We start from the raw sequence: 20,291 nt of genomic DNA, 5'->3' as shown, positions 1-20,291 counted from the left end.
TATATATATATATATATATATATATATACAGTAATCCCTCTAATATCCGAACGCCCAATATCCGAACATCCCCACTAACCGGACATAATCCTCCTGGGATCCAATATTCCCCAAATGGGCCAAAAACTGCAAAAAATTAAAAAAAAATCTGCCTTTTTTTCCTCCCATAATTTGAAATTCCCGCCTGGTGCCAAACAGCTGTTACACCATGGTCCCTTCACCCCTTCCTTCCTCCCCCTCCCCCCTCCCCTGTCAGGTTGCCATTTGGTATTTTTCATTACCAAGTGTGGGCCAATTTGGTAATGAAAAATTCGTTTGGTAATGCATTAGAATAATGCATTACCAAATGGATTTTTCACATGTATGAGGATACACAGGATGGAGATGGTGGATTGTTTGCTCTCTCTGATTAATCTGCTACCCTACATAGTGTGAAAATAATCTTCATGGTGTTAGTTATAAGGAGAGTGATTACATGTATTTCCACTTGTATATATAATTAGTGAAGAATATATGCTAGCTTTACGAATTTGGTATTGAAAAGTTATATTTGACAATGAAAGTTGAGGAGATTGGTAATGTGGCTGTTGCGATCTGGCAACTCTGTTACCCCACCAACATCAACAGTCACAGCTTAACTCCGATGGAGAGCAGATACTCATAACAGTGCAAGCCACAGGTGCTTGTTTTTTGTGAATAAACAGTGAATAAACTGCAATACCTTGCCACTAGAACACAGAGGAATTTACAGTGTTGTGCAGTGTTAAGAAATTAGAATTTAGAGTGCAGAGGATTAACTGTGGACTGCAAACTGGCGGTTCAAACCAGTCCAGGAGCAAGGGACTTGTAAGTACCCAGAATGTTTAATATTGTATAAACTCACCTCTAAAATCTCATTTTATGGTTCTTTTGCATTTATTTCAGTCTTTTATGTCCCTTATTGGTGTGATTTGGGTCTTAAATAGGTGCAATGCATGTGCAGAGGGAGTTGTATAGGTGTTTTTCAGAGTTAGGGTCCATAAGTAGAAGTCCATAAGCTGGGGCCCAATATCCGGACAGGACCACTATCCGGACCTGCCTATGGCTCTATTGATCTGGATATTGGAGGGATTACTGTATATATATATATATATATATATATATATATATATATATGTGTGTGTGTGTGTGTGTGTGTATGTACATACCCACCAGGCCCTCCACATTAGCAGATTCTACTTTCGCGGGCCTTACACTTATACGGATTGTCCCTCTGTGGAACCAAGACTGAATTTAATGGGTATGATTGCAAGAAGTTGGGGTATATATGTAGCTGATGACTTGCCCATACTCATGTTCACAAGTCATTAGCTATTTGTGATATTTTATGGTGCTTCCAGGTCCCAGATATGGTTTATTAGGTACAGTGTGTGCACACTTGCTCACAGGGGATGATTTGTGGCTGTAGAGGCATTTATGGGAGGGTGCACCAAACATTTGCAGAAATTCCACATTCATGGGGGTCTGTGTCCCCTAACCTCCATGAAATGTGGAGGGTCTGGTCTATCTATCTGTCTGTCTGTCTGTCTGTCTGTCTGTCTGTCTGTCTATCTGTCTGTCTGTCTGTCTGTCTGTCTGTCTGTCTGTCTCTCTCTCTCTCTCTCTCTCTATATATATATATATACAGTGGATTCTTGAATTTTGACAGTTTAGAATTCGATGAATCAAATTTCGATGCATTTTGGAGTGGTCTCCCTACCTCACTTTTTGATGCAAAGTTGCTTGATGCTCTCAGGGCCAGACTCCAACCAAAACAAGCAAAGAAAATATTTTTGATGCAAACCAAAATGCTAGAAGTGAAGGAAAATTATAAGAAAAAGTATGAGCCTAACCTAACATTGTATGTGACATGTGCTGTCAGGGCCAGACTCCAGCCAAAACAAGCAAAGATAATATTTTTGATGCAAACCAAAATGCTAGAAGTAAAGGAAAATTATAAGAAAAAGTATGAGCCTAACCTAATGTCGTATGTGGCATGTGTCAAGAAGATAATGAAAATCAACATCATTTATTCATATGTAGAGCACATGGTGATAAGGTCCCTAGACAATTCACCGTCAAGTCAGTTTGCTGTCAGATAATTCCCCGTCAAAACATGGACGATTTCCCGTCAGGACAATTCGCACCCTGGACTATTCCCCGTCATTCTATAAATATACTTACAGTATTATTAATTAATCAATACTTTAATAATTCAAAGACAGAATGAGAGAAATTAAAGAAAAAGAATCAATAATAGAAACACTCAAACAAAATGAGTTACAAGTGGTAGCAAATACAGTAGGCAGAATACTGAAATGAAGAGAAGTACAGTAACTATGAATATCAGGAGCAACAAGGAAATGAACACTAGAGACAGGAAAAAAAAAGTCGTGTTGTTTAAGGACAAGAGCTCCCAGATGGGAGTAGGCACCAACAACAACAAGCCATGTGCAAGGTGATGTTCTGTTGTCGGCGACCATCTTGCGACTATCCTGTCAGCAGCCAGCTCTCTACAGCCAAGTGCCGTACTTTCAGCCTGTACCTTCCATGTGTGGACATGCATTTCACTGCAATTTAGTTGTATGTATTTTCTTTGTATTTTCGTCGCAACGTACCTGTTTCAAGATGGCAAGCAAGAGTGGTTCTTTGGGAGCAGTGGTAACGGACAAGAGCAGTCTGGCACCTCTAAATCTTCGCAGCCAAAGGAGAAATGGCAATACAAGAAAGGGCAGAAATACACCAAGTATACACTTGCTGACAGTATGGCAATACAATGCAGAACTACAGTTACTTAACCACAATAATTATAGTTCATAAAGTTTACAGGGGGTGTGGGCAAAAAATCATGATTTTACGTAGTTAGGTTCGGAGGCCCCGGACCCAAACTAATTTTTCCCATAAGAAGTTCAGTTTAAATATTGATTCTTTGAATTTTGCGGTGATTTTTAGGTACCCATGCTCATCGAAATTCGAGATCCTCTGTATGTATACTGTATACAATAGCAGCTGTGGCTCAGTGGGTTAGATCGCTCCGCTCTAACCGAAGGCTTGGTGGATCGAATCCACCCAAGGGTCATTTGTAGACATCAGGAAGGGCATCCGGTCATAAAATGCTACATGCTTCAATGCAAAAGTCCTCTACCCAGGGGCAACACCTTAGCCCTTCGGGGATATCTGGCATAAAACCATTATATATATATATTATATATGTATATATACACAGGCATACCCTGATTTAACAATATAAATAGTTAGGTAAAACCCCATCGTTAGGCAGGTTATCGTATATTGGGGTATTTTTAATATGTAAAATAATGTGGAGCGTTTACCAGACTTGGGTTTCCCCCGAAACCAAGCCCAAAATCCATCCAAATGAGGCCAAAAACAAGTTTAAAGCCAATCTCAGTGGCCTAACAGTTGTCATGGAAGCTAACCCTTGCCTTATGCCTGTAAATTACTCACTAAAACCAACAAATAAAATCTGAAGCTTGTCAAATATAAGTCTGGAAAAAATCAGACTTAGTAAATTGTACCCCAAAATGACAGTGTTCACCCCACCTATGGCTAAAACATTAAACAGATTTTCTTCACCCAATTATCATCCCCTATCCTCTCCACATGCCTAAACCACCCCAATCTACCTCTCCTCATCCCAACACCAATGCACTCCAGTCCCATCCTACCTCTTAACTCTTCCATTGTAAACCTAGCCCCCCCAGGCCTTGCACGCAGGGATGCATTGCACATCCACGTAATCATTGTCATTTCTGTGTGTTTGAGCCTGCGAATCTCCCCTTCCTTTACTGCCCATGTCTCACTACCATACAGTATTACACTCCTAACACATGCTGCATACAATGATCCCTTAGCACATGGGGAAAGCCCTCTCAACGTCAGGAGAGGCAACAGCTCCCTGAACTTCTTCCAACCACTCCTCACTCTAGCCACAGAGCTAGCTCCAGTCCCACCTCCAACACATAACATATCTCCCTTATAACAAAACTCTTAAGCACAGTTGAGAGACTCGTCAGAAAGATCAATCCTCTCACACCTGACAGTCTCCACCTGTTCTCCCCAACACATTGCACACATGAAATCAGCATTCTCTCACAGTCAACCTTTAATACCACTACATCTCTTATGGACCCACTTATCACAAACACTGCACAAAATGGAATTCCATTCCACACCCTTGTGGCAAACTGCACATGGCCATTCTCCCTCCTCTTTGACAGTACTGCCACCAGCCCTAGATACCATCACCTTTGTTTTGTCTGCATTTACTCTCAAGCCCATGTGTTCCGTACTATCTCTCCACTTTCTGAATCTTTCCTCCACCTCCCTTTCGATCTCTGCAGTCAACATCAAATCATCGGCATACAGCATCTCTCATGGGAGTCCATTTCTGAAGTCACGTGAGAGGGCATGAAGTACCTGAACCATGATAAACAACAAGGGTCTCAAGACTGATCCCTGATGCACACCAACACTTACGGAAGACTCATCACTCAAATCTCCATTCACTCTTACTTGGGTGCGAGCACCCACATACATGGCCATAACCACCCTAAGCAGCTCCTCCTCAATCCCAAGCTTTCTCATTGCCCACTTCATCAACTCCCTTTGGACTCTGTTAAAGGCCTACCCCAAATAAACAGAAACTAAGTACAGATCCCTTTTCTTTCCTATATATCTTTCCTGAAGCTGTCGAGCAATGAATATGGCATCAGTGGTCCCTTTGCATGGCATAAACCCAAACTGCATCTCATCGATGTTTACTTTTTCTCTAATCATACCTTCTAGTACTCTCTCCATTACCTTCATTATCTGGTATAATAGCTTTATGCCCCTATAATATCCTTTTTCCAGGGCATCACTCTTTTCCTTTTACTCATTTACAATCACACTCTTCAGCCAATCATCTGGGACAACACACTGATGTATAATCGTATTTATCAAGTCAGCAACTAACCCCACTCTTATGTCTCCTGAGGCCTTCTGCATTTCAGCAGTCGGCCCAGACACACCTGCTGCCATCCCCATCTGCATCCAGCCTATTGCCCTGCTCACAGTACCTGTGTCACTCAAAAGCCAAGGGCCAAACACTGGATCTGCTGGCTCCAAACCTTCCTTGTTGTAGTAAAAAAAAAGGCTAAAGAGGATAACATCATAATGAATGGGGTTAAAGAAGACTAGATAAACAGCAGAAATGTGTGAGGAAGGTTGTTGTTATTGTGGTCCTAGGCTCATCTGAATGTAAATCAGTGGAGTACAGGTTGAAGCTACCTTTCTCTTGCAGTACACCAAACCTCTTTTCAGGGGATTCGGAAAGAGTTGAGAGATATTTGTGAAGAGATTTAAAGCAAATGAATATAAGATGAAGGTTGGGTGAAGAGACAGTAATGCTTAATCTTTCTGGCACATTTAAAATCTTTTTCTCACTACCACCAAGCTATTTCATTATGTCATTTAAAGACTCAGAAGTGAAGGTCATTAACCTCTTCGGTATAATGTCCTTTATATTTCGTGTTTGCTACTGCCGGTGTCTTTCAGCAAATTGGAAGGACATCCTGGTGGTTTAAAGATTAGAACACCCCAGTCAGAAAAAGAGCCATGCACAGGTGGCTGGCGTTTTTTTTTATAATGCATTGTCACCAAGGGAAGTAGCCTAGTCACTACCCTTAAGTGTGTTGACTTTGGGAGCTTAGCCCCAGGTCCCTACATCTTCAAGGGAATCAAATGGAATACTCTTGTATCGTATTTATAAAGGCTCCATCATCATTGCATGTATCCGCCTTGGTCATCTAATGGCTGTTCTCCACACTACTTGATCTCTGACAACCTCCCTATTTAGTCCCTTTTCCCTGAGGTCATGCTGTATGACCTTGTTTCAGTTTTTTTTTTGTTCTGTCTCTTGCAACCCTACCCAGTGTTAGGACTTCTCGCTTTCCACACCCAGATGTCAATCTCCATTCTCTCCTCATGTCCAAACCATCTGCCTACCCCTCCTCTACTGTTTATAAAATGCCCCTCAAACTGAACATCATCCTTCCATTATGTAATCCTTTTTTGTCCCGTTATGAATGTAGGGGTCTGGGGCTTGGCTACTGATTCACAACCCTTTGGGCAAGGGTGACCAGCTTTACTGACCCCTGACTGGTATTATATGAGCAACAAATCCCGACCACACCTCTGATATAAAACATTACATTTTGAGCATGTGGAGTCACATGAAGAGACACTGACAAATGAGGAAGTGGAGTGTTGTGGTCTGGATGTGGATGTGATAGGAAGCATTAGGAGAAACACACTGAGGTGGTTTGGCCATGTGGAAAGGATGGAGAGTGAGAGACTGATGAGGAGAGTGTATGTGAGGTAGGCAGAGGGGGGGAGAGGTAAGGGGAGGCCAAGGATGAGATGGAGGGATGGAGTGGAAATGTATATGAGATAGGGGGATGTGAGCTGGGAGCAGGACAGTGAAATGGCAGGGGACAGGGTGACATGGAGATGATTTGTTTGTGGACACCCCTTACAGGATTAAGTCATCTGGTAACAGATATGTAGACAGACAGGCATTTTAGAACTACTACTCTTTTATCCCTGTGGCATAATGATTTCCTTTTTTACTGTCTTCTCCCTTCCTGTCAGATAATTATATTTAGCACAGGAGATACCCTTCTGCTGCAAGTTTCGTTTCGTTTCGTTTTTAAAGGCTCCAACATGCTTGCATGTGTCGGCCTTGGTCACTTAATGGCGGCTCTCCACGCTGCATGATCCATTGCAGCCTCCCTGTTCAGTCCCTTAACCCTAAGGTCACACTTAATGACCTCGTCCCATGTCTTTCTTGGTCTACCCCTCATAACCCCACCCCCAATATTAACACTTCTCACCTTCCTCACCCAATTATCATCCCCCTTCCTCTCCACATGTCCAAACCACCTCAATCTACCTCTCCTCATCACAACACCAATACACTCCAGTCCCATCCTACCTCTCAACTCTTCCATTGTAAGTGTTAAGAGGAAATGAAAGTAATGGCTTCAGTATAAAGACATCTTTTTTATACTGTATTATTCTTTTTATCACTTGATAATTTTGTAAAATGCTGTGCTGCAGTTAACTTTGTGAAGATCAGTAATTATAATTCTACAAACTGTTATCCTAGAGACGTACTCTTGATGCAGGTGTGCATATTGGTGGCATGGTCAGCCTTCTGCCGCTCCCTCAGTTCACGCATCTCTACAGCAGCCAGTTGTTTGGACAGAACCTCAACCTGGAATAATACCACACAATGTAAGTGTTCTTGGCAAGATCTTAAAATGCTCAACAATTCATATTAACCAGAATCGCCTGAACTCGGTATCCCACACATACAAAGAGTGTGAAGGTATAAAGTGAGACACTCACAGGGCCATGACTCAAAGAAGAAAGGAAGCCTTGGGTACGAACCCAAGGAGGCACATAATGTTTGTAATATAACTGTTGGGTAGAGGAAATGGCACATCCTTACATCAATAAAGTCACGATGTTTTCAGCCTTTCCTCCTGTTCCTTGTATGTCCTTTTTCATTCTACAGGAATGAATCACAACCATTTACATGAAAAGATCTTACTTGCAACTGCTATCCGGGCAGAGAGATGGCTGAGGAACACAGCTTACTTTGGAAAGCCAAGCCATTAGGTAAATCTGACCCAGGATGCCAGAAAACAACAGGAACTTTGTTTCAAGAAAATTTTATCTTTATCAAATTGGACTGTAGCCCAAGTGACAAGCCTGCCCTGTAGTCTTTACAGGTGGTGCCATTTACCAGTACTCTCAAAAGCCATTCTTTTATGTTTGCATGTGGACTGACTCCCCCCATCGTTTTCCCTAAACAGCTACATTTTCTCACTTGGAACTAGCAATCTTCTCTTTCTCATGGCCATAACTATGTTATGAGTGCCCTTACTTTACTTTTACCTTTTTTGGCAACCATTTTTGTTTTGACACTCCACTTTCTCCTTCTTAAGGCACAAAAAATAAAGTGGATTAACTTAATTGGAAAGACTGCCAAAATGACCCATCTACAGATAAGTGATTTTCGAACAGTTCCAGAGCCCGGAACTTCTTCACTAATGAGCAGTTAGCTATAATTTACAAGAGTCGTGTGTGCTCTCATCTGGAATATTGCTCACCCGTGTGGAATGGATGTGGAGAGGTTGCATTAAAAGAACTGAACAAAATTCAGAACAAAGCTGTTAGAAACCAAGAACTACAAATGAACTACCTGCCCTATAAGTATGAAGGAATGTTACCCCTCTTGCATAATTTTACAGATACTTTAATGGCAAATGCTCAGACAAAGTTGCATTCAATGTGCCACTTCTCTATGCCTTCCCCAGCCCTAAACGAGCATCTGGCAGCACTCATGACTGGACTGTCACACTGCCATATTACAGAACTTCTGCCTATCAGAAAGCTTTTATTCCCCGGACTGCATCTCTGCATCTCTTTGGAACTCGCTTCCCCAGAGTGGTTTCCCCCAAACTTCAACCTAAGGTAAGTCCAACTGTTACAGACTTTTTTGAAAGAAGGACACCTGTAATCTGGTAAATGGATTTTTTTTTTTTATTATTTATTTTTTTTTTTTTTCATTTTTTCCCCTTCCTCTTCTGTTCTTTAAAAAAAAAAAAAAAAAAAAAAAAAAAAAAAAAAATCTCTTGGTATTACTTTACTCCATCTTATCCTTTGACAAAGGAGGGTTAAACCTAGGCCAGGTGGACAGAGGACACCCATCTGGCTTCATACAGCAGTGATTTCTATAACCTTCAGACAGACTGCTCCAAACACAACATAAGCACTGCAGAGCAAAGCCTTGTGCAAAATGTTAGTCAATATCCATCCTGTCTCTGCTTGCTTAGGAAAGACTTGTACTCACACTGTCTCTGTCCAGCTGTACAACATCCACGGCCTCCCCACCCTGCACTCCTATCATATGTCATAAGCACTCACTCTAATGATGCCTCCAAAAAGAGAAAACAAAGAATGAAAAACAATTTTTTGCATGGCCAAAAAGCAATTTTTTTCATTCTTAATGAAAGAATATAGGAGGTATTTGGTGTTTTGGCCCAACCCAAGTGTGATGCACCACTTTCTCCCCAGCCGCACTAAATGAGGTAATGCAAAGACGTAGTGGCACTGCTCTTTCAGCCAGAAACCTAAAGATAATACAGGAAGGGTAAATTTTATAATAAGTGTTTTGTTTTATAAGGGGGGAGAGCCACCGATGACATTGGAGGAAGGTTATATTCCCTGTGAGGCATCATACAGAATGACCACACTCCTCAACTCCATGAGTCTGGGAGGATTCCCCCATGCCTCCACTTCTAATGCCTGCATTATGTAAGTGTCTGTCAGCCTATTCCTAAGGGTGTCTCCATAACTCACTTATAACAAGTGAAAAAATGGCCCTTTTGCTTCAAAAGAACTCTGTTTTAATGACAGTTATAATTATCAAGGTGCTAAAGAATTTTTTTTTTTTTCACTTATAGGTTAAAGATATATGAGAGTAAGATGTGTGAGCAGGAGGGAGGGTAGCCATTCCTATTTACTCTGCGGCAGCAGGAAAAAGGAAATTTTAACAATATCAGTATGGGGGATCAATTCTTTATTAATCCCATCAATTGAATGTTCAACTTCCAGTAACCCTTTTGCAATGAGAGAGATCCCATGTGGAGGAGGATATCTTTTTGTAGCCATCCCTTACAGACTGAAGGCATCTGGCAATAAATAGAAAGACAGAAAAGCTATTTACCATTGTTCTATAAAGTACCGGTACACAACTTACAGTATACAGTACCCTCGCGTCCAACACGCGTTTGTCCAGCACGATTCGCGTCCAGCACGGAGTGCAAAAAATTAGTACGATTTAATACTATTTAAGTACTGTAAAACGGGTGTGTAAGCATAACACGGATGGAGCTCCGAGAAGTGGGCGAAATCCGCAGAATTTGCCTCTAGCACGATCACCTCTGGTCCAACACGGTCATACTGGACGTTCCCGTGATGCTGAGAACCAATCAAAACTTCCGATCAAGTAGCCTCCCTCGCCCGCTATCGTGACATGATCGTGATGTCGCCCAATGAAAAACGCTTCTGCTCTCACGTGATGTTTTGTTTAAATTTCTCCCACCACAGCACCACTCAGTCACATAATTCGCATTGGATAGTGCTTTTTTCTTGCTGCATTTTCTGCCCTTGCTACTGCATTTTACTCAGCTCATGATGCCTAGGAAGTCTTCTGAGAACCCCAAGAAGTGGTGGCACCTCCCTCAGGCCACCAAGCTAGAATTCATTGAGAGGCAGAAGAAAGGGGAGAGGAATTTCGAAGGATTTATGAAGGAGGTTGAGGAGGAGCAGCAGCCATTACCCACTAGTGATGCCAGCAGCCATCCTCCGGGGACCCAGTAGGACAACCTACAGCCTCAGATACCACCTTCCATTCCCAACAAGCCCACCAACACTATCCTAAAAGGTTAGTTATCATTGATAGTACAGTACCATTCATTATAGTTACAGCAGTACTAATATATGTATAGGTATATGGTTAGTATATAAGGTGACTTTTCCTAGGGTTGCTGACATAATTCATTTTTCCCCATAAGCTCTGTTGTTTGTCCAACACGTTTTTGGTCCAACACGGGACCCATGCATGACAATATTACCGTGTTGGACGCGAGGGTACTGTAGTAGTTTCCATCCACCCATCATCCAATCCTATGCCGCCCCATGTGGATCGTAGGAGCCCAGAGTTAGGAAAGTTGGTCCTAACATTTAAGATGAGAGTGACCAGCCTCACTCATCCCTGAGTGGCATTACATGAGCAATAATCACCAACCACCTCTTGGATAGAAACCTACACAGGCTTAATCCGATTGGAGTGCCTTTATTAGCCACTAAACCACCAGGTGTCATAATTTGGTTTTATGGTTACCACCCAGCATAGTACCTGTAAATGGTTTGCTGGTGTACAGGAAATCATTTGGCTTGTCACTCAGTGTAGTCACCCATAGGCAGAAGGAAGAGGAAAGAGTGAAGGATGGAAAGACAGAAGAGGAAGGAAGGAAGAGAGGAAAGGGCAGACACCGAAAGCAGCACTACATCGAGTGAGTGGATGGTGAGCACCCCCAACTACCACCAAAAGTAGTTTCAATAAAATTATCATATTACCTGCATATATCTGAGTCATAAAGTGAGGACTACCTATAATAAGAAACCAAATGCATAAATGCAGTGCATCAGTTACCTGGATGTGGGTAGTTTTGGCCCCCACAAGGTTGAGGGAGGCCTGCAGGGAGTGAACCTTTTCTCTGGCACTCTCCAGCTTCTCTCTCATTTCCTCTCTCTCCTCCAGCAACTGTTTCCTCTCCACCTCTCCTTCCACTCCTCCCTGCTTCTCCTTCATCTGACAGTGACACAGAGGGATGAAAATACACAGTGCCAAGCGATACATTACTCTTTATCTTACTGTCAAAAAGACAAAAAACTTAAACTGAAAATAGCTTGAACAATATTTTCATTCATTCATTCATTGCCAGACGCCATGTATCCCAAACAGGGTGGCCAAGGGCTTAGAGTTAATTGTTTTACAGGGAGGGGCACTAATCCTCCACCAACCCCACTTGACACGTAGGGAGAACATTATGCCAACAGCATCTGGTGTTCCCAGGCGGTCACCCATCCAAGTACTAACCAGACCCAACGTTGCTTAACTTTGCTGATCGGACGGGAAGCGGTGTACTAAACGTGGTATGGCCGTTGGCAATATCCTTTTTGTTATTATTAGTTCAGCCAGACAATTGGTATATTCAGCTTAAGGAAAATCTATAATAGTGAAGGAGTTAGAAACTGTTCAGTAATCAATAACTTCATGAGATCTCTCCTAAACCATATAAAATCATCTAACTATAGCAAGATTAACACAAACATTAAATGTGTGTAGGTGTCATGTACAGCAATACCATACCTAATTTTTCACTCTGTTATTTCCTGCTGGATGTATCACCAGACAATTTTATTCAGTTTTGGAGAGAATTTTTGAATTGCTGGCATTAGATGCAGGCTTCATTAGCCCTGTCACTACTCAAGGTCTGTTCTAAGTTGAATAGTATTGTGTGATGGAGAGGACAACAATATTTTAAAATACATTATTGGACTGCAGGAGTTATAGGTACTTCCAAAATGAGAGAAAGATGAGTGAATACAGGTTTTTACAACACCAGCTAGAAAAAGAACACCTCTAATAGATGCATCCACCCCAACACATCCCTACAGGGTGTCCTTTGTCTTTGGAAATACCATTCAGACACATCCCAGATGCACACAACACCACACCACACCACATACACACACACCTCAAACACACCCAAGATGCACACCAAACACATTGTCCCCTGCCCCCCAAACACCCACTCAAAAATGTGATGTTTATAAAACTCTGTGATTGCAACTTACTGGATTTCATCATAGGAAAAAGTAAAGTAACTCAGTGAGTGACAGAGTTACACACACTCTGGATTTGACTGCCCTGTGGGTTCAGCAAACCCCACTTTTTGCTCATTGCAAGTAAAATAACAGACTAATTACCTTAAGCCTTCCTGAGGGAGCCCAGCACCATTTTTCTCCCCACATTGCACTGAGTAAGACTATTCAGCCACACAGGAGTGGTGTCCCTCTCATACTGACAAGGGAACTGCAAGAACCACATTACAGTATTTGACCTAAGCATGTAAACAAGACAATAACCACCAACAGGGAAGGTTGTTTGCCAAATGTGAGGCATTTTAAGTGGATAAAAAAGACAGTGCCACCTGTCCTCAGGTCTCTGAGTTTGGTATGATTCCCCCTGTCACCATTTACAGTTCCTGAGTGTTGTGAGAAGTGGCTCAAAACCTTTTCTGAAAGCACCTGCAAAGTCACTTGTTTATAAGTGAAAATGAGTTTTTGGTAATGCAAAGGTCTTCTGTGACTGGTCAGCTGAAATCTGGAAGATGATCTGAGATGCAGCTAGGCATTCAACAGTTGGCCAATACTTACTCTGAGAGGCAATATCATGAGAATGTGGCTAAAAGTTTGGTAACCAATCACACAACATCACTTTAGGTAGTACTCTCGGCCAAACTTCAGGCTAAAACTCATACTGATATCCATCATATAACACATCTGAGATTTCTTTTTATCAGGAACTTCCAGCAATTGTTGGGGAGCAATTAGTTGGTTTTGGGTAGCTGGTTAAACCTCCAGACCATACAAACACCAGCTGTACCATGACCAACTCCAGTACCAGTGTTCCTTAAGATGATGCAGATCATCATCTAATTTCAGTTGACCAAAGTAGAGGGGTGGTCCATTTAACCCATCTTCCCTACTGTATATCACTTTGCATTGCATACACGTAAACATAATCAAAACAGACTTCTCCAGGTTAATTTGTCTTCCCCTATTGTATATGCATGCTTATAACCTGTTTCGAATGTTGCTGGAGCATGAGTGGGATTTTTTTTTTTTTTTTTTTTTTTTTTTTTTATGCAAGGAAGAAGAAACCAAAGGCCAGACACCTACATGACACCTCCACAAAAAATGAAAACAAAACAGAGAGCCAAATTCAAGATCCTTTCATTCTGAGACGCCTGGAAACATAGCACTTACAAAACTGTAGGTCACAGGCCGTAGGAAATACAGAAAGAGGAAGACAGTTCCCGAGTTGACCTGTTGCTATTTAAAGCTATTTCATTGTAAGTAGCATTATGCCTGCACAATAATGGCATTTTTTATGGCCAGATTTCATTACTTGCTAAGCACTTCTCCCTTCAACCCATTTCCCCTTCATTATTCTCCAGTTTCCATTACCTGGTTAACACTTCTCCACTGAGTCCACTTCATAGTTATTCTACCATCTTTCTCTTTCGTTCCACTGACTCCTTCAAAACCCTTCCACAAGTTCCACATCACTAACACCACTCCTCTGCTATCACTCACCAACCCAGCCTCCTCTCACAGCTTTACCACTTGTCTATGTAACCACCTGGTTCATTTCCATCATGTCTCTATGTAACTTTCCCTAACTTCTCTACCTAATCACCCCTCACTTCCTTACCACAATATCCTTCCCTTTTTACCCTTCCTTCCTTCCTTCATTTTTCACCATCCCTCACCAGTAGTGCATGATCGTGTAGCAGAACGCGATACTTTGCAGTGATGGCAGCTAGCTGTGCAGTGGTGGCATCAGCAGCTGCAAGTGGAACAGTGCGGTCGAGTTCACCCTCAAGCCGACGCACACGGTGGGTCAGTATCTCTCGTTCCGACTCCCATTCCTGTTTACTCTGTGGCAGCAGGAGAAAGGAAATTTAACAATATGACCATGAGGATCAGTTGTTTATTTATTCTGTCAATTGAATATTTAACTTTCATTACCTCTTTTTGCAATGAGGGATCTCAAAGCTGAACATTGTCATCTGGCATTTGTGTAAATAATAATATTACTTAAGACATAAAGAAGGTTCCTGTTGCTACAGTGTTACTTTCCTTCTCAAGATATGCTACATGAATAGATGTATTTTTCATTTAACTAGGTGCTATGTTGAAAGTTCTCTGAATTTATGCTTTCCTTTTCCTGGTTAGAGTGGTCATGGCTGTGTATGTGGGTGTTCACACCCACGTGACAGTGACTGGAGATTCTGAGTGGCAAATTTTTCGTGAATGTTGGCGTGCATCAGGGGTCAGTCTTGAGCCCTTTACTGTTTGTCATGGTGCTTGAAGCTCTTTCATGTGACATCAGAAATGGACTCCCATGGGAGATGTATACTGATGACTCATGTTCATTGTAGAGAAATGAAAAGAAAGTGGAGGAAAGATTTAGGAAGTGAAGAGACTGAATGGGGCACAAGGGTTTGAGAGTAAATGCAGATAAATCAAAGATGATGATATCTAGGGCTGGTGGAGGTACTGTCAAAGCAAGGATAATGTGTTCATGTGCAGTTTGCCACAAGAGTGTGGGAAGTAACTCCATTTTGTGCAGTGTTTGTGACAAGTGGGTATGTCTGCACTCTATCAGGGAGAGCAGGTAGGGATTGTCAGGTGTGAATGGATTAACATTGCTGAAAAGTCTCTTGAGTATATGGAGAAGTTTTTTTTTTTTTTTATTTATGGGACATACTATGCACTGGAGGTGGGGCTGGAGCTAGCTCTGTGACTAGGGTATGGAGTGGTTGGAGGAAGTTCAGGGTGCTGCTGCCTCTTCTAACATTGAGAGGGCTCTCCCTCCTTGCCAAGGGATTTTTGTATGCGCCATGGGTTAGGAGTGCAATGATGTATGGTAAAGAAACCTGAACAGTAAAAGATAACCATTTTCATAGGGTTAAACATACAGAGATGAAAATGATTAGATGGATGTGTAGTGCATCCTTGAATGCAAGGCCTGGGGGGGGAGTAGGATTGCCACTGAAAGGCTGTGAGGAAGGGTGGGACTGGGATGTATTTGTGTTGTGATGAGGGGTAGATTGAGATGGTTTGGGCATGTTGAGAGGATGGAGGATGACAATTGGGTGGGGAAGGTGAGAGTGTGAATGCTGGGGGTAGAGCTGCAAGATGCAAACTGAAAAAGACCTGGGACAAGGTCACGGAGTGTGACTTCAAGGATGTGGGACTAACTAGGGAGGCTTCTGGAGATCGAGCAACATGGAGAGTTGCCAGTAGGTGACCAAGGTCAATGCATGCAACCATGTTGGAGCATTTATAAACAGTACAATTTCTGCATTGTACAGACTTCATATACTGGTGATGGATGGATGACCAGAGATGGTGGATGATGCTGATGATGGCAGATGGTGATGATGATGGCAGATGGTGATGATGATGATGATTGATGATGCTGATGATGGATGAATAGATATAAAAGACAGTGATACTACCTCTCCTAAAAAACTGTGCCCTGTTCTGCCATGTCTTCTTCCACTCAAGTTTTTAATTTCCTAACCACAAAAAGGGGGAAGGTAGAGGAATATTAAAAATATACTATTCTGTCAGCAAGAAAAAATTATAGTTGAGGAGCTGGAAGCCAAGAGCAATTATTAAAGTTTTAGCAGCTCTGCCCACTCTACAATAAAAAGTCTGGGTAATCTTAATCTAAATAACCAGATTCAAACCACTAAACCTAATTTGACATGTATAATTTAACTTAAATCAATCCTGGATTTAGGGCAGAAAGAATACTACCCATATATTCCCTGTATGTAATAGAATTTTGAAGAAAAAAGGAAAATGGGTTATCTGAATTCTCCCTTCCAATATTTGTGTAGATATGTGGTGACCCCAAAGCCCAGCACTTGTGTTGCTGCAGCCTTGTATTCATCATAGCACAGGAGTGAAGCTTTTTCCTGAGGCTTCCACTCTCCTCATATGCCTGCCATACACAACCATTTCTGGCCCATCAGCCAAATCACTTACCGGTATACGCACTACATTATTACTTTGTCCTGTAAGTTCCGTGTGGTGCTGGAGAGGGATGCCTTTGTGTGGTGGTACTAATAACAGTGGACAGCTGAGTTGCCCGGTTATATAAATATCCCTTTACTCCCTCCCTGTCCCCTTAAAGAATGGTGGTGGACTGCAGGAGAAGGGCAACTTCAGCCTGTGGTTCACCATATTAACATTCAGATGAACCTGGGGCCACAACAATGATGACAACTTTCTACATATGTGTATTACCCCCTAATAGGATAAAGCACATTACTACTGTAATCATATGCAGACACTTCGTAGTGGAGTATGCCATCCAGAAAATCAACCCAGCTTAGATGTAATGATTCAAAGCTCCCTGAGTTGACTGGAAGTTTTTTTTTTTTTTTTTAAATAAAATTCTGCCATGCATCTAAGTTGGTCTCCCATCCTTAAGTGTTATGAATGATGGTAACCAAGCCTTAGGTCCTAAATGTTGTGAGGAGGGTAAAATGAAGTGGCTGTTACTGTTTCACTGTTATTACTTTTTAAATTTTATTATTTCAGTTGGTGGAGGGTTAGTGCCCCTCCCCGTATAACAAATAACTCAGTCAAATGACCACCCCTTATGGGATTGTGGCATCTGGCAATAGATAGATAGATAGGTCATATCTATGTCAGTGGTTGTAATATGAACCTAAGTACTTGAAATATGTTAATACGGTATAGGTATTTTAAGACTGGGTGGGATGGGCAGGAATGGTGGTGCATGAAAGGCTACAAAGGGCTTATACTGAGTGAATACAGATGTATCAGAATTGCAGGATCAGTGGCTAGCCAAGGCAGTTATTCTTACGATACTGACCACACAAGAGGTTAAATGAGTGGGATGGGTGAAGAGGAGTGGACAGGATGATCTGCAATGATGGTACATGGTTAGAAATGCTGGGTGACATATTTTCTGTGAAGATGGGCACTGAAAATAGGCTATTAAGGAGGAAGTCAAAGGTATAAGAAGCAATAAATGGGTAGAGTGGGTAAAAAGGACAAAGTGGAGCTGGTGGACTGGCCAAGATGGTCATAGACACTGTAGTGGGGGCATGGTGAAGACAGATACTGTATTAGAGACAGCACTGCAGTGGGAAGGTGTAAGTCATACAATTTTGATGTGAGAAGAGTAGAAGAAGGGTGGAAAGGATGGAGAGGAGTGGCTATGATGGGTGGGGAGGGTAGAGAAGAGTGGATATGATGGGTGGGGAGGGTGGAGAAGAGTGGATATGATGGGTGAAAACAGTGGAAAGGGGTGGATTGAATGGGTGGGGAGGGTGAAAAGAAGTGAACAGGATGGGTAGGGAAGGTGGTGGGTTGTGAGGTAAGGTGGAGTTATAGAATCTGTGAAGACTGGCAGTGTAAGTTGGCTGGTATGTTCACAGTGATTAATTTAAAATTTTCTCCACTAGAACAAGAACATGAAAATGAACATGCACTGCTCTCATATACTTAGTGTGTCAAGATGCTGGCAAAAAATCAGTTATGCATCAGACCTGTTTGTTTTGAATGAGGCCCTGGTGTAGTTCCTGTAGCCTCTCCTTCAGCTGCTGGTGTAGGCTGCTGATTTCATCCTCTTGGTTTCCTGCCAGACTTTTTGTTATTTCCAGGTCATATCGCAGTTCAGAAAGCCTTAGCACAAGCTGGGAGGGAGAGGATGAGTTTTGAAACTTGGTAAATACACTGACAAAGCACAGAATAGCTTTATTTTATCTTTAATTTTGCTGTGTCTAGATATCACAATTCCATGAAGGATTCAAATGGAAAAGTGGTTTATGGGAGAGATTTAACAGTTTTGACCCAACTTGGACCCTCTTCCAGGTTAGGTCAAAACTGTTGTATCTCACCAGTATAATCACATTTCCAAATTCGTGTATATATAAAAGAGAATGTCTGTCTGTCTATCTGTCTGCCTGTCTGTCTATGTCTGTCCTCTATGGAAATTAGGAGCAGGCTGGGTGGGCAGAAAATGATGTGTAAATTTGAGGGGTTTTTATTACTCTACTTTCCTTTTCAGATGGCTTTACAGTGAATGACAAGCCTAGTAGTTTCCTGTAAGCCAGGAAGCCATTTACAATGCTGGGTGGTAACCATTTAACCAACTCATACGTGTTTCCTACATGTCAGAAAGTGGGCTTTGCAGTTCGTTAACTCTCCTCCTCTTACTGGTTCCCTTCAGCCTTTGTCTCTTTGCCACAATGTTGCATCTTTATCTCTTTTCTATTGCTACTTCAATGGTCACTGCTCCTCTGAACTGTCTACTTGCATCCCTCGACCACTACAGTGGGTGCATAGCACCCATCTAGCAACAAACTTTCATCCCTTTTCTGCCCAACTCTCTAGTCCAAGAGTTAACCGTTACTCCCAGTCCTTCGTGTATGCAACACGCCAACTCTGGAATTGTCTCCTTCTGTCTGTATTTCCTGCTGCCTATGATCTCTAGTCTTTCAAACGCAGTGTGTCCAAACATCTCGAAATGAACTGATCTTGAATTTGGCTCTCTGTTATCTTGTTTTTGTTTTCCTTGGAGGGAACAATTTGTGGGCTCCTGGCCTTTGGTTTCTTCTTTGCATTAAAAAAATAATAATAATAATAATGATTTTTTTCAGTGTGATGATGTCTGTTTTTACATTAGTTTTGTAACTGCCATATGATTTTTCATCAGGGAGTTATAGTGTGGGAGTTACAAAAAATATTAATAAACTACTTCTGTACGATAATATTTTTTACTTGATCTCTGCTCCCATCAGACAATTTTATTCTGGTTAGTGGACACCTCTCACAGTACAGGAATTAAAACACATGGATGGATGAACATAATTATTGTTGTCAGTGCTGTTTCTGTGTCAAATGATTTATGTTGTCACTAAAAAATGAGGTTGCTGGTATGTGGATATTTCTATACCCACCATCTGAAAGGTCCTAATCTTGAGCAGGTACCATAAATTCATCCTCCATTACAAATGTTGACAGACTTTTGTTCATTGTATTGTTCATGTATTTTCTTTTCATTCTTACCTTGGCATCCACATCTGGTCTACCTGATGCAAGATCCTCAAGGGCAGTCTGTAGTTCCCCTGTCCGAGCCTGAAGTGCTGCTACCTCGTCCTTCAACTCACGTGACTCCTTCTGCAGTTCATGCTTCTCTTCTCCCCAATTACCCTGCTCCTTGGCAAGCTACAGGGATACATAGTAGAGAAAGGAGTTGTATCAGCTGATCTTAACATCCTTGAGAATACAGCAAATGGAGGGTGGAAGTACATTAACTAATCATGGCAAGTTACATTTCCATAGAGAAGACAGGGGAAGTGACATATTTTAAAACAACTGCATGCATAAGCAGGATGGATGGTGAAAGGAATATAAAGTTTATTTGTATTTTGGAATGAAACAAGAAGTAACAGAAGTATGGTGTGGAATTAGTAAATGGATAAACAGGAGTCCACTGTGATGGTATGGAAATACAGTACTCAGAAAATGAACACAGATAAGGTGCCAAAAAGTTTTTGAAGGAGAAACTGAAAATAATGCCACAAGAGGAACACCTTATATAATGTGGACAAAAAGAAAATAGCAGTCAACTAGCAAGAAAGAGGGATGAGGAAGAGGAGTGTCTGAGGGAGTGCAAGAGGTATATGGGAATAAAGTAACCAGGATATAAGTTCTGTCATGGCCAACCTTTGTTATGGTGTTCCCACAAGAAAATAACGTACTGATGATGATGTTGATCATGATGAAGCACATATTTT

The 20,291-nt window shown here is 41.8% G+C and overlaps 1 protein-coding gene and 1 non-coding gene across 2 annotated transcripts in view; both read right to left on the bottom strand.

Moving 5' to 3' along the window:
* LOC145407820 (centrosomal protein of 290 kDa-like) overlaps window positions 1-20,291 on the bottom strand; it is a 119,270-nt gene that overhangs the window by 25,338 nt on the left and 73,641 nt on the right. The window contains exons 17-21 of the mRNA XM_080278677.1: window positions 19,561-19,719; window positions 18,039-18,185; window positions 14,214-14,381; window positions 11,306-11,464; window positions 7,195-7,294 (exon numbers count right to left, since the gene is read on the bottom strand). Coding sequence (XP_080134803.1) covers window positions 7,195-7,294; window positions 11,306-11,464; window positions 14,214-14,381; window positions 18,039-18,185; window positions 19,561-19,719 — 733 coding nt within the window. The remainder of the gene's footprint in view (window positions 1-7,194; window positions 7,295-11,305; window positions 11,465-14,213; window positions 14,382-18,038; window positions 18,186-19,560; window positions 19,720-20,291) is intronic.
* LOC145407921 (5S ribosomal RNA) lies at window positions 11,704-11,822 on the bottom strand. The gene has a single exon (XR_013898826.1). It is a non-coding gene; the product is annotated as a 5S ribosomal RNA (ribosomal RNA).

The sequence above is a fragment of the Coenobita brevimanus genome, chromosome 74 (assembly GCF_032717465.1).
Source record: "Coenobita brevimanus isolate Jiangsu-jjx chromosome 74, ASM3271746v2, whole genome shotgun sequence".
Taxonomy (NCBI): Eukaryota; Metazoa; Arthropoda; class Malacostraca; order Decapoda; family Coenobitidae; genus Coenobita; species Coenobita brevimanus.
Note: the sequence above shows the minus strand (reverse complement) of the source record. Positions and strands in the feature narration are given on the sequence as shown.